General features: G+C 40.1%; 1 protein-coding gene across 3 annotated transcripts in view; it reads right to left on the reverse strand.

The window, feature by feature from the left end:
* Positions 1 to 26,664, reverse strand: part of peak1 (pseudopodium-enriched atypical kinase 1) — a 108,210-nt gene that overhangs the window by 14,613 nt on the left and 66,933 nt on the right. For all 3 annotated transcript variants that reach the window (XM_040133120.1, XM_040133121.1, XM_040133122.1), the window contains 2 exons: positions 8,284 to 11,804; positions 134 to 381 (listed from right to left, as the gene is read on the reverse strand). In XM_040133120.1, coding sequence (XP_039989054.1) covers positions 134 to 381; positions 8,284 to 11,669 — 3,634 coding nt within the window. In that variant the 5' untranslated portion in view covers positions 11,670 to 11,804. The remainder of the gene's footprint in view (positions 1 to 133; positions 382 to 8,283; positions 11,805 to 26,664) is intronic.

The following is a 26,664-nucleotide window of genomic DNA, read 5'->3' on the forward strand; positions in this document are numbered from 1 at the left end:
CACTTGCCTATGCAGCAAAGTAAATCATGTTTTAAGTACATATTCTCAACTTCATGTCATGCCATATGCAATGCTAATACATGCATATATGCACATACATACACGAGTTTAAGAAACTGTGTTCAATTCTTACCCAAGTTGCTGTATGTGGCACTGCATTGGCTGGAGGCGGGAGAGTGGGAGTGATGAGAGTGAGTCCCGTCCTCCTCTGGCTCTCCGAGGCTGGCGCTGCCCTCGCTGGCTGAAGCTGGTGTGGCAACCTGGTTGGCATGGCCCTCCTCGCCCTCCCCAAGCACCAGCCCTAGATTCACTTTGGCAGGAAGGGGGGTGGCAACGGGAAGTTCCCCATCCCTGGTTTGGCTGGCACTGACCGGTACCTGGCTGCACAAGACACAGAGAAGCATGGCTGGATTAGTTTTGAAAATGCGCTCCATTAATAGTCGGATTAAATTAGTTTTATTTCCTTTCTCCTTTATGATATTTAACCCACTGCCTTGATTTTGTTCACTATTCTGTTTATGATAAGGCTTAATTTTGCATGAAAATATCTGCAAAAAAAAAGTCAGAAGAGAAGCAGGACGAATATAGTGAGCTCTGTTGTAGAGATATTAGTGTCAGTAGGTGATCAACAAGCTGCTTTTGATAAGTGCTTCCATCTGCCTATGTTCATTTTGTCTATGAAAAAGGATCACAGGATATGAACAAAACACATACAACAATGTTTTTATCTGGTCAGTCTTTTCAGTTCTTCAAATCAATGCTTGCCTGACTTCATCAGCGCACCTCATCTTTCTCAGCAACTGATGAACTGGAGACAGCAAAGTAAGTAGTAGCTGTAAGTGGGGTGCCTGTGTGCATCACCATATTATTGCACTGTAAAAGGATATTTTTTTCCTGAAATGTCTGACATAGTTGGAAACCAGTTTGTATTTAGAGCTACCATGTGGAGCTTTTGACCGCTGGTAGTGCTATAGAGTGATTTTTTTATGAATGGGTTGCCCATTTTGTTTGTTTTGTGCACATGAATGCACTATACATTCCTGCCAATTGTTTTTATTTCACTGATCCTCAGATGGCATTAACGCACCAATGCTCCAGCAAAGGCAGGGGAGAAGAAGAATGCAAGTAGGTCAACATGGATGTAAACATCGCATGTTTTAAAATACTTTTGAAAAAATCAGCTTTGCAAATATTTAATGACGAAGGAAATGAACTCAACATGTTTCACGAACCTCAAGGATTAAAACAATGTGTTCTGTTGAGTAAAACTGAAAGTAAATGTAACTTTTGTTTGTTTATGAGAAAACTACACAGGTAATTTTCACCCTTGACAGAAATTATGACAATAAAGGTTTAACACATCTTCTGGACAACCACCTACAGTCCTTTCTTCAATAAATAATTAAAAGTAATGGCACTTTCATATGTAGCAAGTATAATCTTTGTCAAATACGGACCAAAGCGCATTTCTTCTAAAAGCAAATGATAAAAGAATCACCACAGCATTGTTAAACATAGACTCCTTCTCTGACCATGCCTGTACATACAAAAACACATTTAAGTCAGATTACGTATGTATCATAATTATGCAACTTTGTTCTTCTGTTGTTCTAATATTTAACTTTAAAAACTAACTGATACTGTGTACCGAGTCCCATAAATGACTTCGTTACAGATTCATTTCAAACACTGGTTCTTAAAGAATTGTTAACCGACAGAACCCTTCGTCCAAAAACAATTACTGAATAGGTTCACAGAGAATGAGCCTACCCACGTGTAACAAATCTAAGTAAAATGAAGCAATAGATGCAATACAGTAACAAGAAGGAAGTGCTAAAAATGCAATAACACTGACAGTTTGCCACGTAGAATGTGAACTTATACAGTACATGAAAATTGAAGCAAGGAGTAAAGAGTGACTGCAGCTGAACAAAAACACTAAAAAGCATTTTTATCCACAAAGCCTTTATTTTTAATTCAAGTTAAATGCATCAAGAATGCTCATCGAGAAACAACCATATATATATATATTTTTTTTTCCCACAGTCACCTGCGTAACTGACTGTCTCAGCTCTATGGTGAATAAACCTCCACAGCTGGTGTTTCTTCAGGAGCCATCCGGGATCAGTCCGCCACTTTGATCAAAGTAAATAGGATACTTAAAGCTACCTGGTTCTGATCTGATATCAGTCCAGCCACGGACTTTCAATGTGACCTATGTGAGACATTAGACTCCCAGGCCACCTGGGTTTTGACCACCCAGGTTGGGTCACATTCTGAACTAGTGTAGATATTACCCCCATTGTAATAAACAAAATACCTGCTATCTACCACTTAAACAAGTGGCTGGCCCTATCATTTGTTCTAAATCTGAGACATTCTTCTGGTGCCCTATTGTATAGTATTCTGGGACTGCCATTATGAATCTAAATCTTATTTACAGTATCTATTTATCTTTCCTGTCCTTCTGCTGTGAATAATATAAACAAAGATAAAACAAAAGCAGTGAAGCACTAAAGTAAAACAAAAAAGCTAAAAGGTCACAAAAAGGCTGGCTGGTTTTATAGCGACAAGCATTGTCAGGGGTAGGGCTGGTTAGCAGTAATGTTTGTATTATCCTGAATCAGCTGTGTCATTTCCTCTGACTCCAATGTTGATTACACATGCTCCTAATATGACTAATAATTTATGTGAACATAGACAAAAGTCCATGTCAAAAAAAAAAAAAAAAAAAGTACAGCTCAAGAGACAACGGAGCTAACAGAGGGCGTTGGTCAAGTTGAAAGTTTGGGGTACACTTTTTTACAGAAATCTAGTGCACTAATAATAGCTGAAATTCTTCGCCAACAAGCTGGCCAGTTATTCACAGTCAGTCATAAAGAGTATAAAATCCATTCCTAAGGCCTTCTTTTGTGCCCAGATTATAATTATACAAGAATTTTAGGAAATTTGGAAAATTAGAATTGCGATTCTAGAATTGCTATTACATGGGCATTTTGGAGTCAAGGGTGTTCTTTATAAGGAACACAGGTAGTATTGCAATATTTTGACCATGACGTGATAGAAAAGTGAGCACTTGAAGAAAACACCATGCTGCTCATGTATCTGTCTCTACCCTGGGGCACTGCGTCTGCGGAAAGCATCGGACATGACAAGTTTATGACCTGTCTTTGTAGGCCATAACCCCTCTGTGTCTCTTTTAAAGAGAGTCAATCGATAGCCTCCAAGTTGCCATAGTGCATTATTGTAGTCTTGCCAGCAGCAGACAGTTGATATAAAGGCCAATCACAGTGTTGTGAGCCAAGTAGAAAACAACTAGTAAATAAACTTTGAAAAGATGGAGGCATCAAAGAATGAGTGTAATTAAAAAACTTACCAGCATAACAACAGTACAGTTTGATATAATGGAACGAAAATTTATTATGAAAAATCTGACAAGGTGGCCTTGTACACGTTAACTCTATATTCTTCCCTAACACAAGGATACAGCTAACATTAATCCTACCAAAAACAAAACTATTGGTTGATAAATGTAGCCAAAGGAGCACCAAATCACAAACAGACAATCTCCAGCATATAATCCTGTAAAAAGAAAACATCCAGTGTGCATGCACACCTTCAGAGGCCCTTGACACAAAACATACCTCTATGCCTGCTACATGTTTCAATGTCAGGACCTAACTTGTTGAGACAGCATAAAGCCACCTCAGTGCATTTCACTGTTTCCCAGACATCTGCTTCAAGAAGTGAACGATCACAATCCAAAACACAAATCAAGTACTCTCAGAAACCTCTCCTCCCTACTAAGTAAACGTGACTTCAAATGGCCTAGATGGTCACAGATATTTACAGAAGCTTACCCACTGTACTGGCTCACGCAGCTTCCCATCTGGAAACCCTGAATAGAACGCAAAGGGGAATTCACATTCTAGATAGAGCAGTAATTGTAAGATGGCCAGTTGTGAAGATTCAAAAAGTATTTTCCTGCATGTGCTATTTCCTTGTCCACCTCTGTTCTCCCTTTTAAAATGTTCTTACCTGTCTAAGGTAATGTTTGCAAGTGCTGATGACCACACCTACTGTCAGACAATAAAACTCCAGTGTAGTTAACCCTTCTTCTGCCAATCAAAAAAGAGGTTCAGTAGAATGACCTGAGTGAGCGGTTCATAACATCCTATAACTGACCTACTGGTATGTTTAATCAGGGATGGTTCAGTTTTTTAAGAGGCCTAGCACTTATTGAAAAACATATTGGCACCAAAGGTATTTTGTTTCATGAGGAAACATACAATATTAAAATTTGTCGGCAACAGTGGTCAGTGCAAGTGAGTGGGACTAAAAATGTTTTATGGAGACATATTTAATACAGCAAAAAAATTTTAATAAATTGCAAATTTGAGAAACTGCTTTGTCTTTGAAAAAAATCAAATTTCTCGGGAAGACCTAAAAGCTCCTGTACTTTGCAGAAGCACTGATTTGAAAACAAAAAACAAAAAAAACAACTACTATCTTTAAAACGAGAGGGACTAACTATTGAAAAACGGTTCCTTTCCCTTTAACGCCTGGTACCAAAGCACTGTTCACATTCCACAAGCACATTATTTCTGTACATTATGTCACATGTCTCCCAAAAAAAACCAAAGGAAGCTTAGGCACAAAGGGAGAGGTTTAGCTATTTTCTGTTTTTGGGTCGACTCAAAACTATTTTCCAAAAAACAACGGTCAAATAAACAGTGGAGTAACAATGTAACCTAAACTACTGCCAACACACCAAGTGAATAAATCAGTTACTAATTGACAAGTTCAGAGCGAATGCTGTAAACAGAAGGGTCACAAAGGAATGTTTGTAAAAGAGAGGTGTAAAAAAAATAAAGCAGACTAGACCAAAGGTGAGATGTTTGAAAGTGTTATGTGGGATGTATTAAATACGGTTTGCTTAAAGTGTGATTCCACATAGGCTTATATGTTTGTGCCTAGACAGTATGTAAATGTATTTTGTACAATACTTTAAAAACTAATTATAGTAACTACTTAATAAGTTATAGGAAATATACTAAAGCTAAATATTTTTTTGTATCAAATATAAGAGCTGATCAGTATATTAATATTATGACAGATGTTCCCTGCCTTTTTACACCTACGAAACATTACAAAAATCATGCCAGTCCTGTCTAAAAACGATGCAGAAAAACTAGGCAATGCTTTTGTTACTTCTAGGCTGGACTTTTGTAATTCCATATTATCAGGCTGCCTCAACAAGTCTCTAAATACTCTCCAACTGATCCAGAACACTGCAGCGCGAGTACTGACATGAGCCAGGTAAAAAGATCATATTTATCCTGTGTTAGCATCACTGCACTGGCTCCCTGCAAAATAGAGCACATAGTACCCTTTTACCCCACTAGAACACTGCACTCCCAGAACGCAGGCTTACTTGTGGTTCCCAGGGTCTTCAAAAGTAGAATAGGAGGCAGAGCCTTCAGTTATCAGGCTCCTCTACTGTGGAACCATCTTGCAGTTTGGGTCATGGAGGAAGACACCCTCTCCACATTTAAGAGTAGGCTTAAAACCTTCCTTTTTGATAAAGCTTACAGTTAGGGCTGGCTCAGGCTTGTCTTGAACCATCCCCTAGTTATGCTGCCATAGGCCTAGACTGCCGGGGGACTTCCCATGATGCACAGAGCTCCTCTCTCTTCCTCTCCCTCTCCATCCATTATCATTCATATCACATTAATGCTCGTTACTAACTTGGCTTTTTCTCTCTCCCAAAGTTTTGTGCTTTATCATCTCTCTCCTTTCTCCTCCTGTCGCTTTCTGCAGGTATTCACGGCTCAATACAAACAGGAGAAAAATTTAGTGCGAGGAATGCTGTATCTTCATTGCTGGCGCCAGCCCTGAAGATTAAACTTGGTATTGACCATCACATTATAAGCTTAGTTTATATTTCATTCATCTACATCTGACTACTCCATCATCCTCTGTGTGAACAGAGTCAGACCTCCTTTGCATTGACTAATGAATTGTGGATTTTGGCATCAAACATTTTGGTAACACTTACTGGGTACTCTCAAATGTACGGCACACCCTAATATATCCTGTCCCATATTAACAGCAAAACTAGCATATACTTGATACTTGTACCACATGTTATTAAGTGAGAGAAGAGGCAGGAGCTCCTGGAAGAAATAAAGAGATGACTAGAGCTGAAACTTGAGGAGGAGAGAAAAGTAGGGAAGCTATAAAAGAGACAGAATGGGGCCGAGCTCTTGAGAGGATGGAGGAGTGAAATATTTAAGAGTTCACAGTGCTTCGGGCTCAAAGAAGAAAAATGTGTAAGAAAGGCATGGTACAGGGAAAAAATTACATGAAACAGAGTAAGTGATGGTGAAAGGCCAAGCACCAAAATGTATGAATAAGATCTGGTGAGAAGATGAACAAAAACATCTGAACAAGTTGTGCATGAGCTAAACTGTAGGTGTGACATCTCTCAGTAAACACTTCCAGAGTGCTATTCCTACTAATCATGCTGGTGGGTGTGGGGATCCATTTTGTGAAACATATCAAGATGCTTCATGACAGTTTCCCCATGCATCGCCAAAATACAGCAAAGTTCTTCAGTTATTTTTCTGTGGGTGACTACATGTATAACCACATCAGAAAGAGTCAGAGGATTCATTGTTGAATCAGCTACTGTTGAACTCGGGGTGGTGTTAAGGTTGAGTTTTCCTACATTTGCAGGTGCAAAGGCTGATATTTTTTAACCCCACTAGGCTTAATACGTTCTATATCAAATCATGTACTTGGTATTTACAAGTAATCTTGTAAATATTGGGCTAAACCAATGATTAACACAAAATGTATTGGGAATGTTTTTATAGTGTATTATCCAGCCTGCTGTCTAAGTGATTAGTACTTCACATTATTAGCAGTGCTTTCAGTCTACAGCTTTCTGACGAATGAGTTTTTTTTGGCTAATGCAGCATCCATTTGACTGATTGCCGTCTTTGAGTGAAATAGTAGTAAAAAAATAACATGTAGCTTCACTTTGACGGCACAAATAAATCACATTCAGCACAAACAATCTTATAATTTGGAACAGAATAAACAATATATCCAACACAAGCTATGCTACGTTTATGAGGCACCATTACTCATACTGCAGGGAATTTAACTCAAGTTATTAAACACAAAGGGCAACAGGAAGTCAGAGACAAATAATGAACTCATTATGCACAAATACAGCAACTACATTGGCAAGTAAAGTGATTTGTGTGTGTGTGTGTGTGTGTGTGTGTGTGTGTGTGTGTGTGTGTGTGTGTGTGTGTGTGTGTGTGTCTAAAGCTAAAGGGAATATGCCATCTAAAGCAGTGATTAAGAAAGAAGTTGTTAATCCGACTGCTGTTGAAGACTTGTAACACATTGAGTTCCAGTCCTGAAGGGAGAAGCGCCGAGCACAGAGCCTGCTGTTCAGGTAATAGATGACATTAGGGAAGAGACCCCACAGACTGTATAGCCCACGCACGCAGCTGGGCAAATGGCCGAGCAGACATGCCAAATTAAGATCAAACATCTCTAGAATCTGTGATGAGGGATTTGTATGATAGGAGGAGAAGCACCCCTGGCACTTTGGAGGAGCAGCTGGCAAAGGTTGAGCATCTTCATTTTAAGCTGGGCTCCATTAGTGCTCTGGAGAACATGCATGTGGGTAATGGTAACACAGGCATTGCATGCGAGATCATTTATTAAACCAGCAGGAGGTGATGTAGGCAAAACAGGTGTGAACTGATTTGATAGATTCATAAGAATTCCACTACAAGCCTTTAAGACAAATGCATATTAAAAACTATTTGTATAACAGCAATATTCACCTTACAGCAGTTCAAAGTATCATTAACCCCTTCAAAATTCCTGTTTAATTGTTCCTGGTTTGAAAACTATTGTATTCTGGTGCTCTGTGGGGTAGACTTCTCCTTTAAGGTTAGTCTTTCTACATGACTTCAATGGCAGCATAAATGTATTTTGTCAGAGGGCCTTAATCCCAAAGGTATGATATCAACTCAATGCAAGTATGCATACCTTGCAAATGATGATGATGATTCTGATCAAAATCTAAACTTTTTTAGTTTATCTCAAATCATCAATTGTGTAAACCCCAGTTTGAAACAGAATCCTTACTATGAAGAACTTTAGTTAAAGGCTTTACTCTGGTCACTGGAGCATCTATTAATATACTAGTATAAGAAGAGTAAATACAACCTCAAAAAAAAATACAAAAGCAAATACCTGAATTCTTTGCTGATGAGATCAACTCCAATGATGTGGGAGGGTGGTGTTTGCCCTGGGCTCAAAGGTCTGGGTTCTTTGCTGTCATCAGGTGTCAGCTGCGAAGTTTCTCTGCACTCCTCTACTTGTAGTTCTCCTTCTCCATCACCAGGGGTACTGCCACTGTCTGGTTTGTAGGTGAAGATGATGGTTGGCTTCTGGGTGGGATCCTCTGGTTTGGCCTCAGTGAACCAGTGATGATGTTGGATTGGTGGTGCTGGAAGAATGTGAATAACTGTTCCGTCAAGCCCAACCAGTTTTCCCTTCTCTTTCTCTCTCTCCACCCTCTCTCTCTGTTCATCTTCATCTTTCCGTCGACGAAAAAAGCTCTTGAAGGATATCCAGCGTTTTGGTTTGGAGCTTTCTGCTGAAATACGTCTCCCCTCTCCACCTGGACTTCCTTCACCTTCACTGGGTCGTATGGGAGAACTGGAGGCGGAGCTCTTGGTCCAGTTGCCAAAATGTCTCTGGAGGATGTTAGAAGCGTGGTACGGGGAAGATGTAGATCTAGGAGGGGGGAAGGGGGCATTGGGCTCTGAGCGGGGGCTGGAGAGTGGGACAGCAGCAGAGGCACTCTGGGATTTAGACAAAAATTTCGAAGGTGTGTCCTTCTTAGGCTTGGAAAGACAACCATCAGCTGTGGAAAAGAGAGACTTAGGTCGGGTGAGGGTCTCCTTCATGGCATCAGGTGGGAGGGCATAGAGCTCCTCAGAACTGAAGGTTTTGGTTTGTGCTGAGGGCGACTCTGGAGGAGATTGGGGAGGCTGGATGGAGGCCACAATCTGTGAAAGAACAGCACTGGCCTCCTCCTTATGGCTTACCACTGCCCCGGAAGACAAAGCTAAGTCTGTATCATCATTACTGCAAGTCGAGTCTCCACTTGTCTTGCAAGTGCGTGTAACAGCATTTGCAGTAGGACTGGGTTTAGGTAGGCTTGCAGTAATGGCAAGAATGGCAGGGGAATTTGTTGATCCAGTAGGAGAGAGGGCCCCAACTATGGAGCTCATCACAGTACTTTTCACAGTGCTAGAGTCTGTAGTGGTTCTAGGCTGTAAATTTGGTGCTTTTGACACTGCTTCAGGTGGAGCTTTTGTCTCTTCAAAAGAGGCTCTCTCTGATGTGCCTCTACCAGAGATAGTCTTCTCTGTTGAGGAGGACTGCACACTCTCAGAGGATCCAATCTCTTCATATGTATGGCTGGCTACCCTACTACCTACCCCCTTTTGCTGTGGGAGTTCCCCACTGAGTCCCAAGAAGCTCTTGTACACAGCTAGGTTGTCATATGCACTTGGATTGATAACAATGGGTACCTTGACTGCATTCTTGGAGCTGCGGGCATAGGCTGGCTCATCTCGAATTATAATGGGAAAAGGAGGCATGCCTGCATTATTGAAACTATTGAACTTGATCTCTGATAAGTTGGGGGATTTCACAGGTACAGTTCGGGAGGAAGACAGCCCAGCAATGGGAGAAGTGGGAGCTGACTTGTGGCTGCAGTGTTGTGCAGGGATTGAGGGGCCAGGAGTACTCCCAACCCCCAGATCCACTTTAGGCATCTTTTGGCGTGGACTTGTGCTTGATGTCCACACTTCTTGGTAGCGTATGCTCCCTGATTTCTTTCGGGAGGTACCGGATACAGCAACAGATATGGGTGATGTTGGCATCGCAGGAGAAGTTGGAGAAATAGGGGAGGCTGGAGACAGGGGCTGACCTAAAGGAGTTCTACAGAACGATGTAGGGCTGGAAGGCATTGACAGGTTTTTGGGTTTTGGAGTAGAGTCTGGAATTTGTTCGTCTTTGTTGGCCATGGATGCTGACACATCCACTACAGTGTAAGGCTTACAAATAAGCGATTTTTCCAAATTCACCACACGGTATGGTTTCGCTTGCTCCTCTGTGGGACTGAAACTGATGGTTACTGGTTGTCCTGGAAGGGCCTGGGGCATTGGCATACCTTCTCTGGCATCCTGATCTTCTAATCTAATGGCCAGGACAGCTTTGTGTGTTTCAGTCACCTTGAGTGGACTCAGTGCTCTGTGGACAGGCTCTTTTTTTGGAGGAGAAGTGCAGGGGACAGGTGCCTTAGAGGCAGTGGGAGAATGCAGGCCATTCCGAAGAGCACGGGGGGCACTGCTCCCACTGCTGGAAGTTGTTCGAGAATCCTCTGGTAGTGATGATGATGATTCTGGAGAAGTAGTAGACTCTGAATTTGATAGGAAACCGCTGCCTTGCATGTCACGCGGCCCATATGGAAGTAGACCTCCATTTGAATCCATGGAGGGGTATCCATTTAAGATCTCATCATAGCTATCATCATAGTCAACTGCACAAATCCGCTGTAGTGAGCGGTTGCGAAGTGGCACAGTATTCCACTTTTTCCCTGCAGCAAAGGGCACTGGAGACAGTGTGGCAGCACGGAAATTTGCAAATCGTGGTTGGCCTCGCATACGGATCTCCATGGCTAGTAACTCTTCATCACTTTCATCCCAGCTCTCATGTTCATCATCATCCCTTTCAGTCTCTTCCTCCTCATCCTCTTCTTCCTCATCATCTTCACCCTCACTGGAAAACTCTGGGTAGCAAAAGCGACCACCCTCTGTGCTGATGATCTCTGTGCTGTCGCTAAGGGACACCCGTTTTTGAGCAGTACTGCCACCGCCACTACTGCTGCTTCCATAGGCCAGACAACTTGAGGCTGGAAGGCCTCTTTCCAAGGACCGTTGGTATGAACTACTGATTCGTCCCCAAAACATGTCCTTAGAACCTGAAAGGAGTGTGGGGCTAGGGCCAGGGCCTAACCCAGCAATCTCCTTTAGGACATCTGTCAGTCCACTGTTGTTGTTATTTCCACTTGGGGTCCTTGGGCTAAGTTGACCATAACCCTCAATTTCCTCATTGCCATCCTCTCCTTCGTTGTTGTTGCTGGGCCCACCAGGCCTCTTACGGTTCAGTCCATTGCGATTCCAGACTGTGAAGGCAGATGTTTTGCCCTGTTCTATTACATTTGGTGGTCGTTGCAGGTTGCCATCTAAATCCAGTCCTGCAGAGGAGCAGGGTAGCATCATAGTAGGCTTAACAGCAATGGTTGGCTTCTTAGCCACTGGTGGACGGAAGTGTCCTGAGCGGGCCGACCCAGTGCCAGCCCTCTGAGAGATGTTGGTAAGGTTAGGGTTGGCTCTTGCCCCAGCTGGGGGTGGATTCTGTTGCTGAGTTGTTGGAGGCCTCTGCTCAGAGAGAGGCTTCCCCCCACCACTCTGAGCCAGACAATGCAAGCTTTTAGGTTTAAAGCAGTTCTTGCACTCGCCTGGTTTCCACACGTGCTCGGTGAATGTGCTGCAGGCGGACATGGCTGCTGGTCCAGTAAAGCAGCCTACTGGGTCAATGGACAGGAAACCCTGCCATGAGGCTACAGGCTACAGGAACAAACTGTAGTACAGCAATGATGAACACTACTCAAGCCACAAACATGGGGGATACTGGACCTGAAAAAGAAAACAGGAGAGAAGGGTATAAATTAATTATTATTATTATTATTTTCAATTTAATGTAACTTAAAACATCCATTTAATTTCTTTGCTACAAATACTTCACCTAAGCAAGCTGCACAGAGTAGTTAAACCTTAGAAAGTTATGTCCATGCAGGACCAAAATACTGACCTAAACAAGGAAAATTAGATGCCATTATATAATTACACTTATCACACACAACTGAACTGAAGTAAAAGAGGTATATTGGGGCAGACAGAGGGCAGCTGAAAAAAAAACCTCTGAGACAGAGAATGAATTAGGAAGGCCGTGCTACATTGTGTCCATTAGGTGGCAAACTTTCTCTACTCAGCAGCCCATCTGTCCCATGGGCCAATGATCTGTCTCCTTCTACCCCACAACTGGACCTCTGAAAATCGAAAATCAGAGAGGCAGAAGTGAAGAGGATTAAGAGAGCTTATTTCTGAGTTGCTGTCCTGTGTTGTAGTTGGCTGTTTCAGCCAGGCTTAGGTTAGATAAAGGTACTGATATTGTCACTGAATCAAAACCTCAAAGTCCTAAATCCTATGAACTAGAGCAGTTACATGGAAAATGAAAATTAAAAGCACCTCAGCTGGGTTCACATGTGCCAAAGTCTGACAAATGGCATGGGGGCAGAGTTTTTCAGGCTCATATATTTACAGTGAAGTCTGAAATTAGAAGGACAGTGAAACATTTTATGTAGTTTTGGCTCTGTATTCCAGCAAACTAGACTTTAAAATTAACAACTTGGGGATGTGTTATGGGGGTCTACAACCATACTGGATGAGCAGTTTGAGAGAAGTGGCTCTTCCTACACAGTCACTACAATTTTAGGACGATTCAGCAAGACAATCTAAACATAGAATTCTAAACATACAGGCAATGCAAGGAGTTCTTAGAGCCAGACAATGGATTAGCTGTCAGTCACTATTGCTGAAGACCAGACATAAGAAAAAAAGCCCTCAAAACCAGAAAGTCATGAAGGCTGTAGTAAGATCTGGAGTCAGCAATACCAAGTAACATACAAGGATCTCAAAATGTCTATGGTTCATAGACTTTAGGCATTGACTGCAGAGGATTTGCGACCAAATATTCAATATGACGACACAATTTTAGTTTAGTTTGTTCATTTCAATTATGTAGTACGTATGAATATGTATACAATTTCTACACGCTTTACATCAAATGTGAATGTAAACAACCTTGAATCTGAAAGTTGGTACTTAAACCTCCATCATTCTTTAATTTCAAATTGAAAGTGGATGAGTACATTGCCAAAACAAACAAAACATGTCACTCTCCTTTTACTTTGTGAAATAACAAAGACTGACATTTTAAAACCTGGGCACAAACATCGTCCCAGGTTATCGGCACTAGTGCATACATATCAGACGCATCCTGTTTTTTCTGCCCGCCAGGTCACACTTTGTAGCATCAGGAAGCCATATCCTTTTGTTTTTTTAAATAATGCAGTGCAAAAGTCCCCTATTTTAATTCCTTTTCAAGCTATCACACAGCCTAGGCCCCTTTGGATAAAAATTGTGGGTGCAATAGTTATTTGCTATTCAATTAATGCACAAATGCAGCTATGACTACTCTCATCTGAATATATTTAAAGAAGAGAAAGATGGGATTAAACCTCTTTTTGAAACACTTGTTAAATTTATTTAAGCCCCTTTCAACATAAAACATGAATCTAATGGAGGCGGAAAGACAAAGGAAAATCCATTATTAAAATTAGCTTAATCCCAACTGACCAGTGCACATCCTCACAATTATAAGTAGCTCTTGAATACATTAACATCAAATCCATGGTTAGTGGTGTGTTGGTCAAATAATCAACTAAAATCAAGCAATTCCATGAATGACTGTTTAATATCACACAGGAATTTGCAAGTTACATAACCTGGTAAGTTATTTCTACAAATGAAGCCTGCTCTGGGCAGGTCTTTCAAGGACAGTATCATATTTTCAGATAAAAGACACGACTAGAAGAGTAAAACATAAAATACTGAAAAACTTGAGTGTGGTTAGGCAGAAAGTGAGGTCAAAATTAAGAAGTGTAGACAGAAAAATCAAATAAAAGAGCAATTAAGGACAAATCAGTAGGTAAAACTTTTTTTTTGAAATTATCCCTTTTGCCTTCAAATGCATAAAGATTAATCTGACTGTTTTTTAGTTAAAAACAATGTAAAAATAAAAAAAGGACTTGTGGGAACAATGCAAGTCTCACAATAATGTGGTTGTTACTCTTGTTTTGTAGCAACTTAATTATGTGATTCTGTTGTGGGTTTTATGCCCACTTGGTCTTAACCTTACCAATGCAGTCAAAATCTGGTAACTGAAATGCAAGTGTTTAATTTTTCTGGTTCAATCAAAAAATATATTCCAATATAAGCCATGAGAACCATAACATCAGGTGATATATATATACTTTAAAACCATGCTTTAAAACCATGAATACGTGTAGGCCTCCAGATTTTTCTTCTTCGTGGTTAATTGTTCCCACTGAAGCTACACCTCATGCATCTTCTCTTGACTACATTATTTGATTGATTGCCAGTAAATTAATCGGCAACTATTATAATAATCAAAATCATGTTTTAGCAATTTTCCAAGCAAAAATGACAAACATTTTCTGATTCCAGCTTTTCAAATGTGAGGATTTGATGCTTTCCTTTGTTTTACATGATAATAAACTTAATATCTTTGGATTTGCTAATGAAAATAATTGTTAGTTGCAGCCCTATAATTACCGTTTGTACCAACCAAAAGAAGTCAAAAGACATAGATCTCATCATTAAGGAAAATAACTGGAAATATGGTATGTTACAGGCCTGCATCTGCTCTTGACTATGCTTCTGGGTGCTATCATAAATCTGCTTTTCTTCCATGGAGACCTATCAATAGTTTAGAGCTCTCTCCCTCAGCCAGCAAAACCTGATTAAGTGATTTTTGCTAAAGCAATATTCTATCTATTGGCTGGGATGAGATAGCTCCTTCAGCTCTGTTTGACATGTAAAGCCTGCCAAAGGATTATTATACAATGCTTGGCCTGATTACATTTTTGGATAGGAGTGCACTTCAGAGAGAGATAACCCATACACATAGTGTGAGAAATCTCGGAGTGAGGAGCGTTTACTCATTCTTTGACTCTGAATGATGATAAATCAAAATAAACAAATAATGACCACACAAACACTGCATAATGATTCCCTGAAGAGCCTAACATACCACATATCGTCACTTCAAAAAATTACAAATCAACTTAAACCACAGAATGTGTGGTGATTCTGAGCTTCAGCTGAGTTCACAGGTGACCCAAGCCTGTGTTTCATCAAATAAAGCTAGGGCTATGACTCACCGTACAGCAGGGCTAATATTGACAGGGACGGGTGAATCAGTTTTCTCATCCATGTGACAAGGTCACGGGTGTCAGATCCTGTACGGAAGGATGCTACCATGACAACTGCCTGCCCAGGGCAAGACACAATAAAGCAGGAACTCCTGAATCAAACTTTGCTGACCAAGTTGTGATGGGCGGGGGAAGATTTATCGTGCTACATCGCATCCTCACAGGAAAGACAGACTGTAACTCGAACAATATTATTCAAATCTGCCGGCGCTCTGACTTGTAAGCACTGCGCATTTCTGTGGCAAACTTTCAAAACTACATGGACAACCAAAAGTGAAGCCCCAGAAAAGTCCAATATGTGTCTGTGGAATGTCTAACTGTTGAAATATTGTAGGTTGCCCCCTAGATGGAACAAAAGCAATATATTAATCATTTACAACAACAGCATCCAGAATCTTTTTCGCAACTCTATGTGCTTGTCCTTCTTGAAACAAAACAGGACAAATTTAAGACTTTGTTTTTCACAGCTGCAATGCAGCTGTTGAACAAGTATTTTGAAACTGGACAGCAGAGAAAGTCATAAAACAAGGGGTATTAACATGGATATTTCAAAAATGTTTTGCACACTGAGAAAAAGCTGCATGGTTTTCATGAGATCTACACCACACAGATTCTCTTTGTAACTACATTATTTCTTCCCTGACAGACAGCGGAGGGGCTGGTAGAGGGAACAGTTTTCGTTTGAAATCAAGATAAAGCCTCCTTATGTGTTTACTTTCTTCAAAGCAGCTAGATAGCTCCCAGGGCATTCTAATAAGATAATTCAGTTTTTCATGCTTTTGTGTTTCGGATCACGCGCCTGACAATCAAGAACACTCCGATATCCAATATTCGCCCAGAAACTTAACATCAGCAGAAACCCCAAGTGGCCGATGTGACAGCAGATTTTAATTTTCAGCCACCATTAAAATTCCATTAATGTTTTGACTTCGGTTTTACTTTCCTACACAGTGGGGGCAGATATGTCCAGCAGCAAAACTTACTTACATTTTAGTTTCTCATTAAGCCAAAGGCAACCAGGAGTACCATGTTGTTACTGACAAGTCTAATGTTTTTAGTTCACACAGCTCCAAGTAAGGGGCATATCATTAAAATATGATAACTCGACGCACCATACAGAAAGAGGGTGAAAACCTCTTTGAAATCAGCAGTCCTCCTTGCTTATGTAATCGTCACTGTTCTTTTATGTTTGAACATAACAATGATTCTATCTGTGGTTGCAAAATAAGCGTTCCTACTCATGGCCATCAGCCAAATAACAGACTGCTATTTTTGTGTTACTTTCATTACGTAACAGATATTACACAACACAACTGAAATGTGGTGAATTACAATAAAGCGTATCAGTTCCAATACAAAAACCTCAAGAACACAAAACATTTTCGGAATTACAGTGCGGATGTGTTGCATAAGCATAAAAAATGTTCCCCCAAACACACACCCATACAATACTATAAAGATTTTTTTCTCTTTTGGTTTTTGGGACTGCTCTATAATACTGGCGGTGCCTTTTTGATTCAGTCTTCGAACATGTCCACAGTGTGACTATGCAACATCTTTGGATAGAAAGATATGAAGCAGCACTAAAACACCAGCCACCGGCAATTACTAGAAATAATTGTTTTTAATAATTACTGGGTGCAGGCATTAACCACAAACCACTTTTACCAGCGGACATAAAAATTAATTTTACATTGCGTATTATTAATTCAAAGTCTCCTCAGTCTTCTTTTTGTTTATCACCAACTTGCTTGTCATGAATGTTTAATGAGGCTAAGGCATTGTGTCGATAATTTAAATGGATCCCTACTGTATGTATAAAGACAGAGACTGATGACTGAGGTAAAGGAATGACTGCTCTCAATCAAAGATGTAATTATATTCTATAAAATGAGAATGATTTTTGCTCAGAAAGATGAAAAGTAAACAATCAACGTAAAGCAGAGACCTCTATTGTGATTCTCATATACTGCACATTTCTGTTTTGGTCCCAGGTTTGTCCTCTACCCTGAAAACAAGGGTAGAGGACAATACCTGAATGCTCTGCTCTGAGTAGGTGTAATAATTATGTTATATGCCATACTTTGATTGTTTTGTTTACATTAATTTAATAAAGCGATAGAAGGACTTAGAAATTTCAATTCATCATCATTATTGTTAAACTGAACCAAATATTTCATAAGGAAATCTCAGCTGACATCTTAGGTTGGAGTGTGGAGCTGAGAAACCAGTCACAGACTGTGGACCAGCACAGTGTGTGAGTGTGAACAAGTCAATAATAAGAAAAGCTAAAGCCTATTTTATGTGTTCACTCAGCATAACACTGCATCCCTCTGTGCTACAGTTATTTTGCTTTGTAAACGGTCGATTACATGTGTCAACATTCTGTTCCCTGCTTTGCACATTAGGTTGGCTGAAACCATCTGGCAGCACACATTACAGCCCCTATTCATATGACTGTAATCTGGCTATTGGGGGCCAGACAAGTTTAGATTGCCTGCCTGTCCCAGTGAAGATCAGAAACACACACCAATTTTGAGATTTGTTAAGGGTACATCTAGAATTAATTTTTTGATCATCCTGGAGAATAATTATTTAAATAATTATTATTTAAAAATCGTACTTACTTAGTCTGAATCTAAAGATCTAAACTCAAATCTTAAACAAAATGAATAGATGAGGAAACCTTAATGAAGAGGCCCTTACTTCACAAGATTTAGAGTGGAGGAATTATACAAGTGATCACCCAGGAGACTTTGTTGGTTGTCTGTTGCCAGTGATGACAACCAAATGTGTTAGTTAATAAATAAAACAATAAATAAATAAAAAAACAAAAGCCTGAAAAACAAAACATGTACTGTATGTCCCAAATCAGTATATAGTATTAGTTAGAGGAGCAATAACATTCAGCAGACATCCACAGTGGGGCTCTACATACTGCACGGGGAACCGAGTGCTTGTTTTCGAGTTTATGTGTGGACTTTATAATAATAGCATGAGAGAGCCTGCAATTTTTTTCTGTAAGAAACATTTCAACAAAGTTAAAATACATTGGAGAAGTCTGTGTCTGTGAGTGTTTGATCCAAATAGCATTCAACAACACTCAGATCGACTGTCTGTGTGCCACTGCTGACAGGAAATAGACGTTAACATACACACAAACACTTCTTTCTTGATCAACTAGCTGTAAAAGGTGAGAGGTCACGTTACAGATGCCTCATTGCAGAGGGTGCGTGCATTATCCCTGTTGCTAACCTCAGCTGCTCTCAAGACTGTCCTTTTCTTCTCTCTTCTCACACTTTACCGTGTCTCTCCTTTTACTGTAGTAAAGCGTTTCTTTCTTATCGTTGTTTCCTCGTACTCGATTCTCTCTCTTTCAACGTATTTCTTTGTTGTTTGTCTCTTTCCCTCTGGCTCAAAATCTCCTACTCTCTTCTCTCTCCATCTCCTTGTCCATACCAGTTCACTTTTTCATTCAAGCTGTTTTTCCTCAGGCTTTTTCTCACTGTTGCTCTGTCCTCTGAGATATGTAAATCTGCCTCCCTTCTGTCCCCTTCCTTGCTTCAAACGATACTTTAAGAAATGACTGTCAGACTTAAATTTCGCAAACCACCAAAACCCAAACTAGAACAGGACCACACACACAAATCAGTAAAACCCTATTACCAAGCCACGATCAGCAAACGCACACAGTCAGACACACTGCAATTGTCAGCCCGCTTTCTCTTGATATAAAACTGTCTAGAATTTGAAAAAAAAACCAAACATAAATAAAAAACAAATGTATACTATAAGTCATTTATTTGTCCACATATTCACTGAGTAAACTTTGTCGCTGTTTGTATATGGCTCCTCCTGTCCACATGTCAGCAAGATGCTGAACTCAAAATTCCCCGATGGTTAGGCCTGCACCTTCCTAGGTAGCTGCCATCGGTGAATGAACATGTGTATGAATGAAAGGCAAACTGTGAAGTGCTCTGGATAGAAGCCCTATAAAAATGCCATCCAGTCCATCCATAAATTGTAGGCATTTTTGGAACTGTTACTACTGCTCACTTTAACCGTGCAGTTAATGTGTCTGGTGTACCTGCATTTCATGCAGAACCTGCCTTCTTCAGTGTTTCTGTTGGTTGTTTAATACATTGTTGGAAAAACACCCCCCCCCCAATAATTTCAGAGCCCAAAGTGACATTCAAATTGCTTGTTTTATATAGCTAGTCTTAAACCCGAAGACATTCAATTTGATTCTCATATATGACAAAAAAACAAACCAAATCCTCAAAAACTGAGCAAGAATCAGAGAATGTGTGGCATTTTTGTTGGAAAATCTACTGTAAGGATTGATCACTACTCAAAATAGCTGCCAATTAATTTTCTGTCAGTCCAATGATCATATCAACTGTAGATCAATTACTTCATTTGTAAACACCTATAAACACCAGTTATTTCATTATTTTGTCCACCCTACAAAGCTTTTTTTCATCTGTGTTTTCAGTAGAAGTGAGCGTTTCCATCTGTGCTTTCAGAGATTCAGATATGGAGGTAGGCCAGAGGAAGATGTAAAAAAAAATCTTACAGTTGTATGAAGACAGTTGAAGCAGCTGCCATGCTGAGTGGGCACAAGACAAAAAACCAAAAAAAAACAAAACAAAACACACACACACACACACACACGCACACGCACACGCACACGCACACGCACACACACACAGACACGGACGCACACAAACACACAGACACACACAGACACACACAAAAACACACACACACACACACACATAAACAAACACACAAACACACACACACACACACACACACACACACACACACACACACACACACACACACACACACACACACACACACACACACACACACACACACACACACACACACACACACACAGATCCATGCCTATATGCATGATTCAATTCCATATACCCACTAAAATGCTCAAAGTCCAGTGGTGCCACTTGTGGCTGTCTGTCAATGACAAAAATCTGAAAACAACAAACCAGTCAGATAGATGACAAACACCACAAACCAACAAAGCTTTGCCTCATTAAAAATAAAGGCAGTCAAATATGATGGGAGGTTCCAGGGCACGTTTATGTTTCTGCAACTGCACTTGCCGAGTTAGCTGATCATACGAGAGGCAGTGTTAGCCCTCGAGCAGCAAGTTCTGTCTGGTTTTGTGCCAGGCTAGATATCACACAACACCTGCTGCTTGGTGCCACTACCACCAAGACACAAGCCCCATGGGACTGCCAAGTGAGACTCAGATTTGTACTGGGATAAGAATAACATCTGAGGAGCAACTGGTGGCATAGAACTTTATTTAATGGAAGCTACCCTGGTGAGACTCATGTATAAAATATTTCCCTCTGTGTGTGACTTTAAAAATTAAGAAATTGTTCGAGAAATCAGTTTAATGTGAAGTGAACCAGCCCTGATCTTAGTAATAAGGTGAATGCAATCGCATTGCAGTAGAAGAACAGAAGAACTTTTCAATTTACCCCCCAAAGATCACACAGCAAATAAAAATAAGAGGGCAAGTATTCATTTCTTCCAATAAGGTCTTTTAACAGTATCCCAACCCAATTTGGAACCAGATAAATATGCTCATGGGGAGTTTTAGAAGGGTTTATACACGACTCATATGGTGCTATATTTTGTTATTTCTCTGCTGTGAAATCACACTTTAGTTTAGTTTTTAGTTTAGTCACACAGTTACAAATATTACATTTCTAAAACAAAGAAACACACATAATAAAGTGCCTTTGCTTTAATTTCTGTTATAAATAACTGTTACTCAAAGGGAAGACTTTGAATATCAACATATCTACACCATCCTTTCATCCTTTCCATTCATCCTATACACCTGAGGCTTCTCTCACCACTTCCCCCATAAGTTACACCTACTGGAACTGGCATGCAGAGAAATACTCGTTCTGAAGAAGATAAAGCATTTGGGACCTCTCAGAGACTGACTGCCAAGATGTCACTGTGCATTTAGAAACCTGTACGTTTCAGCCAGAGAAGAGTACCGCGAACCCAATCTCATCTCTACCCCATTTCCACCTGGTTAAATTGATCCTGACTCAGGCAGACCAGTGACTGGCTGTTTGACTGGCCAGGTGGAAGGAAGGGGAATTGATCATGGTGCCTGTAGGTGTGTGTTTCTAAATATGAGCATATGAGTAGGTGAGTTCAGAAAAAGTAAGCTCTCTGCATCTTTTAAGTGCAAATTAAAACTCTGTTTTAGCTTGAACACGTCCACTTTACAAAATTAAAAAAAAAAAATGCATTCAAACCCAGACTACTACCCAGTAGTAGTTATTCTACAACTACAGCCAATCTTAATCAAATGCTCTGAAGCCCCTCATGTCTCTGCAAATTGCAACTACAAACTCTCTACACTGTTGACAAGTGACTTTTGAATTTAGATGTCTGGTTTGTCTGTCTGGTGAGTGTTACGTTTCCATTCCGGGGCATAGAGTACCAGGCAAAACCAGTTTTCCCTTTTTAACTTTTTTTTGTTTTTTTGTTTACAGAAGGACTTGTTGGAAGACAAACAACTACTGCTGCAATGAACATTAGACTGAGACCAGGATCAATAAAGGAAATTAAGTAAGCTTATACACTAGGAAGTACTGTCATAAGAATGGGCAGGGTCTTTATACCAGTGTATGCACATTCACGGACTAAGAAAGTAGCTCAGTGACTGTCTAAGATTCTGTGATACCACAGCAATGTGGTGTTCCCAGATGGAGTATTTTTTATGCCAACATAGTCTCACAATTCAATTCATTACACCTAGAAAGCAAAAGTGTTCCTGTTTGGACAACAGCTTTGCACTAGAGAGAAGGACAAACTCCCATGTAGTTTAAGTATTATTATTTTGGGACAAGCTATTCAGTATAAGGAGAAGACTAAAGTTTCACATGAGGCTGCTGAAACATGCAGTGCCAGTGAATTGGGGAAACTAGTTGAAACAGAGAGAGAATAGACAACAAACAAGACTAAAAGGCTGAAACCCTTTTCCCATTCAAGTGAATCTGAAAGTGCTCTCAAACTTTAGCAACTCACAGCATGCTGTTTTTCAATACAGCCGAATTCCCAATACAGCTGTTCTCGTTTACATGTTTTTCTGTTTCTGTTGTCAGACAACGGAATATAAACATACAGATGTGGGCTTTCCCTGTGGAGGGAAAGCCCAACCTCTCGCTTGCAGGGCATTACTGGTGACTCTGTTCTATAGAAAATAGCTAAGGTTTTTCCAAAAAAAAAAGGGCTTTTGTGAAAAAGGGACTCAGGTGCTGAGTTGGCAGCACTGCCTGTAAACACAACCCTGATGACGCAGTAGAAACTGGTTGCACTAATTCATTTTAAAAGAGCAACGGCAAGTGGGGAAACACTCGGCCGGCTGACCAATGGTGTAACCTCATCAGTCAGACATTTGCATTTATAGGGCTGACCCCACTGTTGCGGTCCAGCCAAAGAAGGAAACAGGGACCACATAAAAGATTAAGAGATGGAGAGATTGAGATGTAAAGAAATGGGGCATCAAAACCAGAGACAGAAAGCTCACGTTGGAATTTCAAATCAGGTCCTACCACCCTCACCTCTCCACAGAGAAACAATTTTTTTCCCCTGAGAAAAGTCAGTATGCTGAGGCGAGAAGCTCATTTTCCACCCAGAGCACGTTCATAGAGAGGAAGTGGGAGCTCGCGGAGCCTGGTACATAATAGTGGAATAACTGAGGCTGAAAGCTGAAGCCATGAGGAGATGGGATATGGGATTTTCTGCCGCTTCATAGCAGAGGGCTTGAATGATAAGACAGCCGTGACAGTGGGATAGACAAGAGCAGAATAGGTATGAAATAGGAACGGAACTGCAGTGCAAGAAGCCAGGCAGCGGGAGAAAGCCGTGTACTCAGTTGTTTGTTAATGCAACAGTAATCCAATGTCTGTCAAGTTCTTTAAAAAGAAGCCACCATCCCTTATCCTTAAAATATTATATCAAAAGCTTTCAAGATGTTATTTGAGATAGAAAAAAATTGGTCGAGTACCACACACTGCATTACTTTTAGTGATACATCAGTTAACCAATGTCACTTTCTACCACACTTAAAGTTATGGTATAAATGGTATTTATGGTTCTACGGTATGTCTGGTCAAACCTGGGTGAAGTGTTTAGGTACTTTTTCTCCTCCAGAAGGTGTTTGTGTGGGTTATTAGAAATCATTCCATCATTTCCTCGCTGTTTGCACAGACCATCTGTTATTGATCAAAAAGCTTCCTAGCTTAAAGTAAAAAGAATATACAAACAAAACTAAACCCAAATACATTAATATTTCGGTTTCATACTGAAAGAGGAAAGTATATGCTTTTTCAACAGTTTGTGTTTTCAGTTCACTAGAGTACATACTTTCCTTGCAGGACCAAAAACAATGTTGAGAAAAATAAAGCGATACCTTTAACTATGAATTACACAATCAAAAGGTTACAGTTAACACACACGCAAAAAAAAAATGCTCCTGATGTGTGTGCCTGTGAAAAACAATTTAAACTCTCTTTAATTGTCTCTTTGGAGAAATCTCTGCCAAATAAATATTAAATAATGTAAATATACTGTCCATACTATAGTCTGACCAATAATGGAATTTTAATGTAGAGAGTTCTTAAAATACCAGATATCTGGATATTTAGTCAGTCTTTTTTTTAACATGAATATAAACATACAGTATTTGATCTCTTAAAGTTGTTTTTTGTTTGGAAAAACTTGAACTGCAATTTGTTATTACTTAGCAGTTGACATACACACAGATGCTGATATTTTTGCAAATTGTGGTAAATTTATAGGTCTGGCCTTTCTGTAGTTGAGTGTTACCAGTGGTTTGGACCTTGTGGTAAACCGTCTGTATTTACATTCATGAAGGCGTCTCTTGATTGTAGACTTAGACAATGACACTCCTCAAGAGTGTTCTTGACCTGGCTAGATGATGTGAAGGGTTTTTCTTCACCAAGGAAAGAATTCTGTGATCATCCACTTTAGTCCTCTTTCGTAGTCTAGCGGGCCTTTTGGTGTTTTTGAGTTTCTGACATCTGTCTGATTAGGTTTGTTTTGTTTTTTCACCCTAATGATGGCCTCCTTCATTTGCATCAACACCTCTTTGGATTGCATATTTAGAGTTCTCATGAACAACTACCAAATGCAAATCCAACACTTGGAATCAAATCCAGACCTTTTATCTGCTTAATTTGTCATGAAATAATGAAGGAACAGGTCACACCTGGTCATGAAACTGATTGTTAGTCAATTGTCCAATTACTTTTGAGCTTCTGACAATGAGGGACTATGTATAAAAATGGCTGTAATTCTTCAAAGGTTAATTCAAAATTTTTGTTAAACCCCGTGGATTAAATCTGAAAGTCTACACTTCAATCACATTTTGATGGCTGCGTTTCAAATCCATCGTGGTGGTGTAAAGAGGCAAAATTATGAAAACTGTGTCACTGTCCCAATTCTTAAGTACCTAACTGCATGTTTTCTATATATAAATCATTTCACTTATTCCTTGAAGGCAATATTATAAAACAGCCACAGAAGGAAGTAAAGGCCAGTACAACTACAGAATCAGAGCAGTTCAGTTCAGCACCTTGGTGAAGGGCACTTTGACAGCAGTAAATGAAGTGCAGGCTGCACGTTTTACCTCCTTTCCTCAGATTTTCTCAGCTCATCCAGGGATTTAAAGTGATGACGTTCAAACATCTTTCCCAGCTATTCAAGCAACGCCACCTCAAAGTATAGTTAGTGGGTGCCATTGACTAATCTCTTCACTTAGTTATGGGTGCTGATGGTGCGTAACAAGTCTTCTTCAGCATTAACTGTCAGAATCAGAATGCCAAGGACAAGTAATGTGGAATGATATTACCTACAGTATTTGACAATGACAGATTCAGCAAAATCTTCCCGAGCCATGTGTGTGAGGGTGTGATTGAGTGTGTACATGAGTGTGGGCACATGCCAACCAGCTTTCAATTTCAGGAGCAAACCCACTCTGAGTCATGGCTGACTTGTTCCACATAATTTCCAATTTCTACCAGATTTCAGCTTGCATCCATAGAGAGATACTGCCAAAACGATTCCACTGTGTGTCAATCCAGTTTCAAGGAGCTTTTCAACAAATATGACTCTAGTTAGCTCCTCAATTAAACTTTTGTTTCGATGAAAATTATTAAGTGTGTCAAGTATTTAACTGACATAAAATGCATTCTCTCATTTATTAGTAAAGTACAGGTTAAATGGACTGAAAAATATTCTCTTTACTATTAAACTGAAAAGTCCTCTCTGCTTTGAATTTTTTTTTCTTTACTGAGACAGACAGAATGAAAGCTGAAAGAGACACAGAATGCAGAAAAGGCTGATCCTACAAAGAACCCAGATCGAGGCCTGAATGGGCAAAAGGCAAGATTGACACGTCTTTCAAGTGTTGAAATTTAACTATAAAGTGAACATCTTTTGGCTATTCTACATGTATCAGTCTCTAGCTCATACTAAATGGAGGCGCTCGAGGTTGGCATCACCAATTAGAGTCATCAGGTTTTTGTTTATGATCGTTATGAGACAAGCATCCCATGTTCACAAGTATTTTTTGAACCAAGGCTAGATGAATAAAAGATGGACTCTCACAGTTGGTCGTGAATCGCATTAAAAAGATTGAAGTTCCATAGAACAAATGTCCAACCACTACAAGCAGCCAGTTTCCAATTAGTGTTGCACGGTATACCGATACCAGAAAGGTATTGCAATACCCTGCCGTTAAAAACAATACTATACCCAATTCTATTAGTACTGGTTCTTTAAGAATTAAATAATAAGCGGCTGTGGCTCAGGAGGTAGAACGGATCGTCCACTAACCAGAAGGTTGGTGATTCGATCCCTGGCTCCTCCAGTCCGCATGTCGAAGTGTCCTTGGGCAAGATACTGAACCCCAAATTGCCTCCAATTTATCTTCGGTGTGTGTGTGTGTTTGTGTGTATATGTGTGTGTGTGTGTGTGTGTGTGTGTGTGTGTGTGTGTGTGTGTGTGTGTGTGTGTGAGAAAAGAAAAGCACTGTTTGTATAGAAAAGTGCTGTATGAATGTGTGTGAATGGGTGAATGTGGCAGTAGTTTAAAGCACTTTGAGTGGTTGATAAGACTAGAAAAGTGCTATATAAGTGCAGTCCATGATTTTGTCATATAAATAAAATTCAACACAGTTGAATTGAAATTGAAAAACGAGAGGTGTGGCTGCAAATACAACTTCTCTTCACAACTGTCCAAGGCTTGTCGACAAAACAGACACATGAAGCGAAACATGGTCATGGCCCATGGACACCACAAAGCCTGACTGTACACGTCCAACTTGGCAAAGC

This window comes from Xiphias gladius, chromosome 8 (assembly GCF_016859285.1).
Source record: "Xiphias gladius isolate SHS-SW01 ecotype Sanya breed wild chromosome 8, ASM1685928v1, whole genome shotgun sequence".
Taxonomy (NCBI): Eukaryota; Metazoa; Chordata; class Actinopteri; order Istiophoriformes; family Xiphiidae; genus Xiphias; species Xiphias gladius.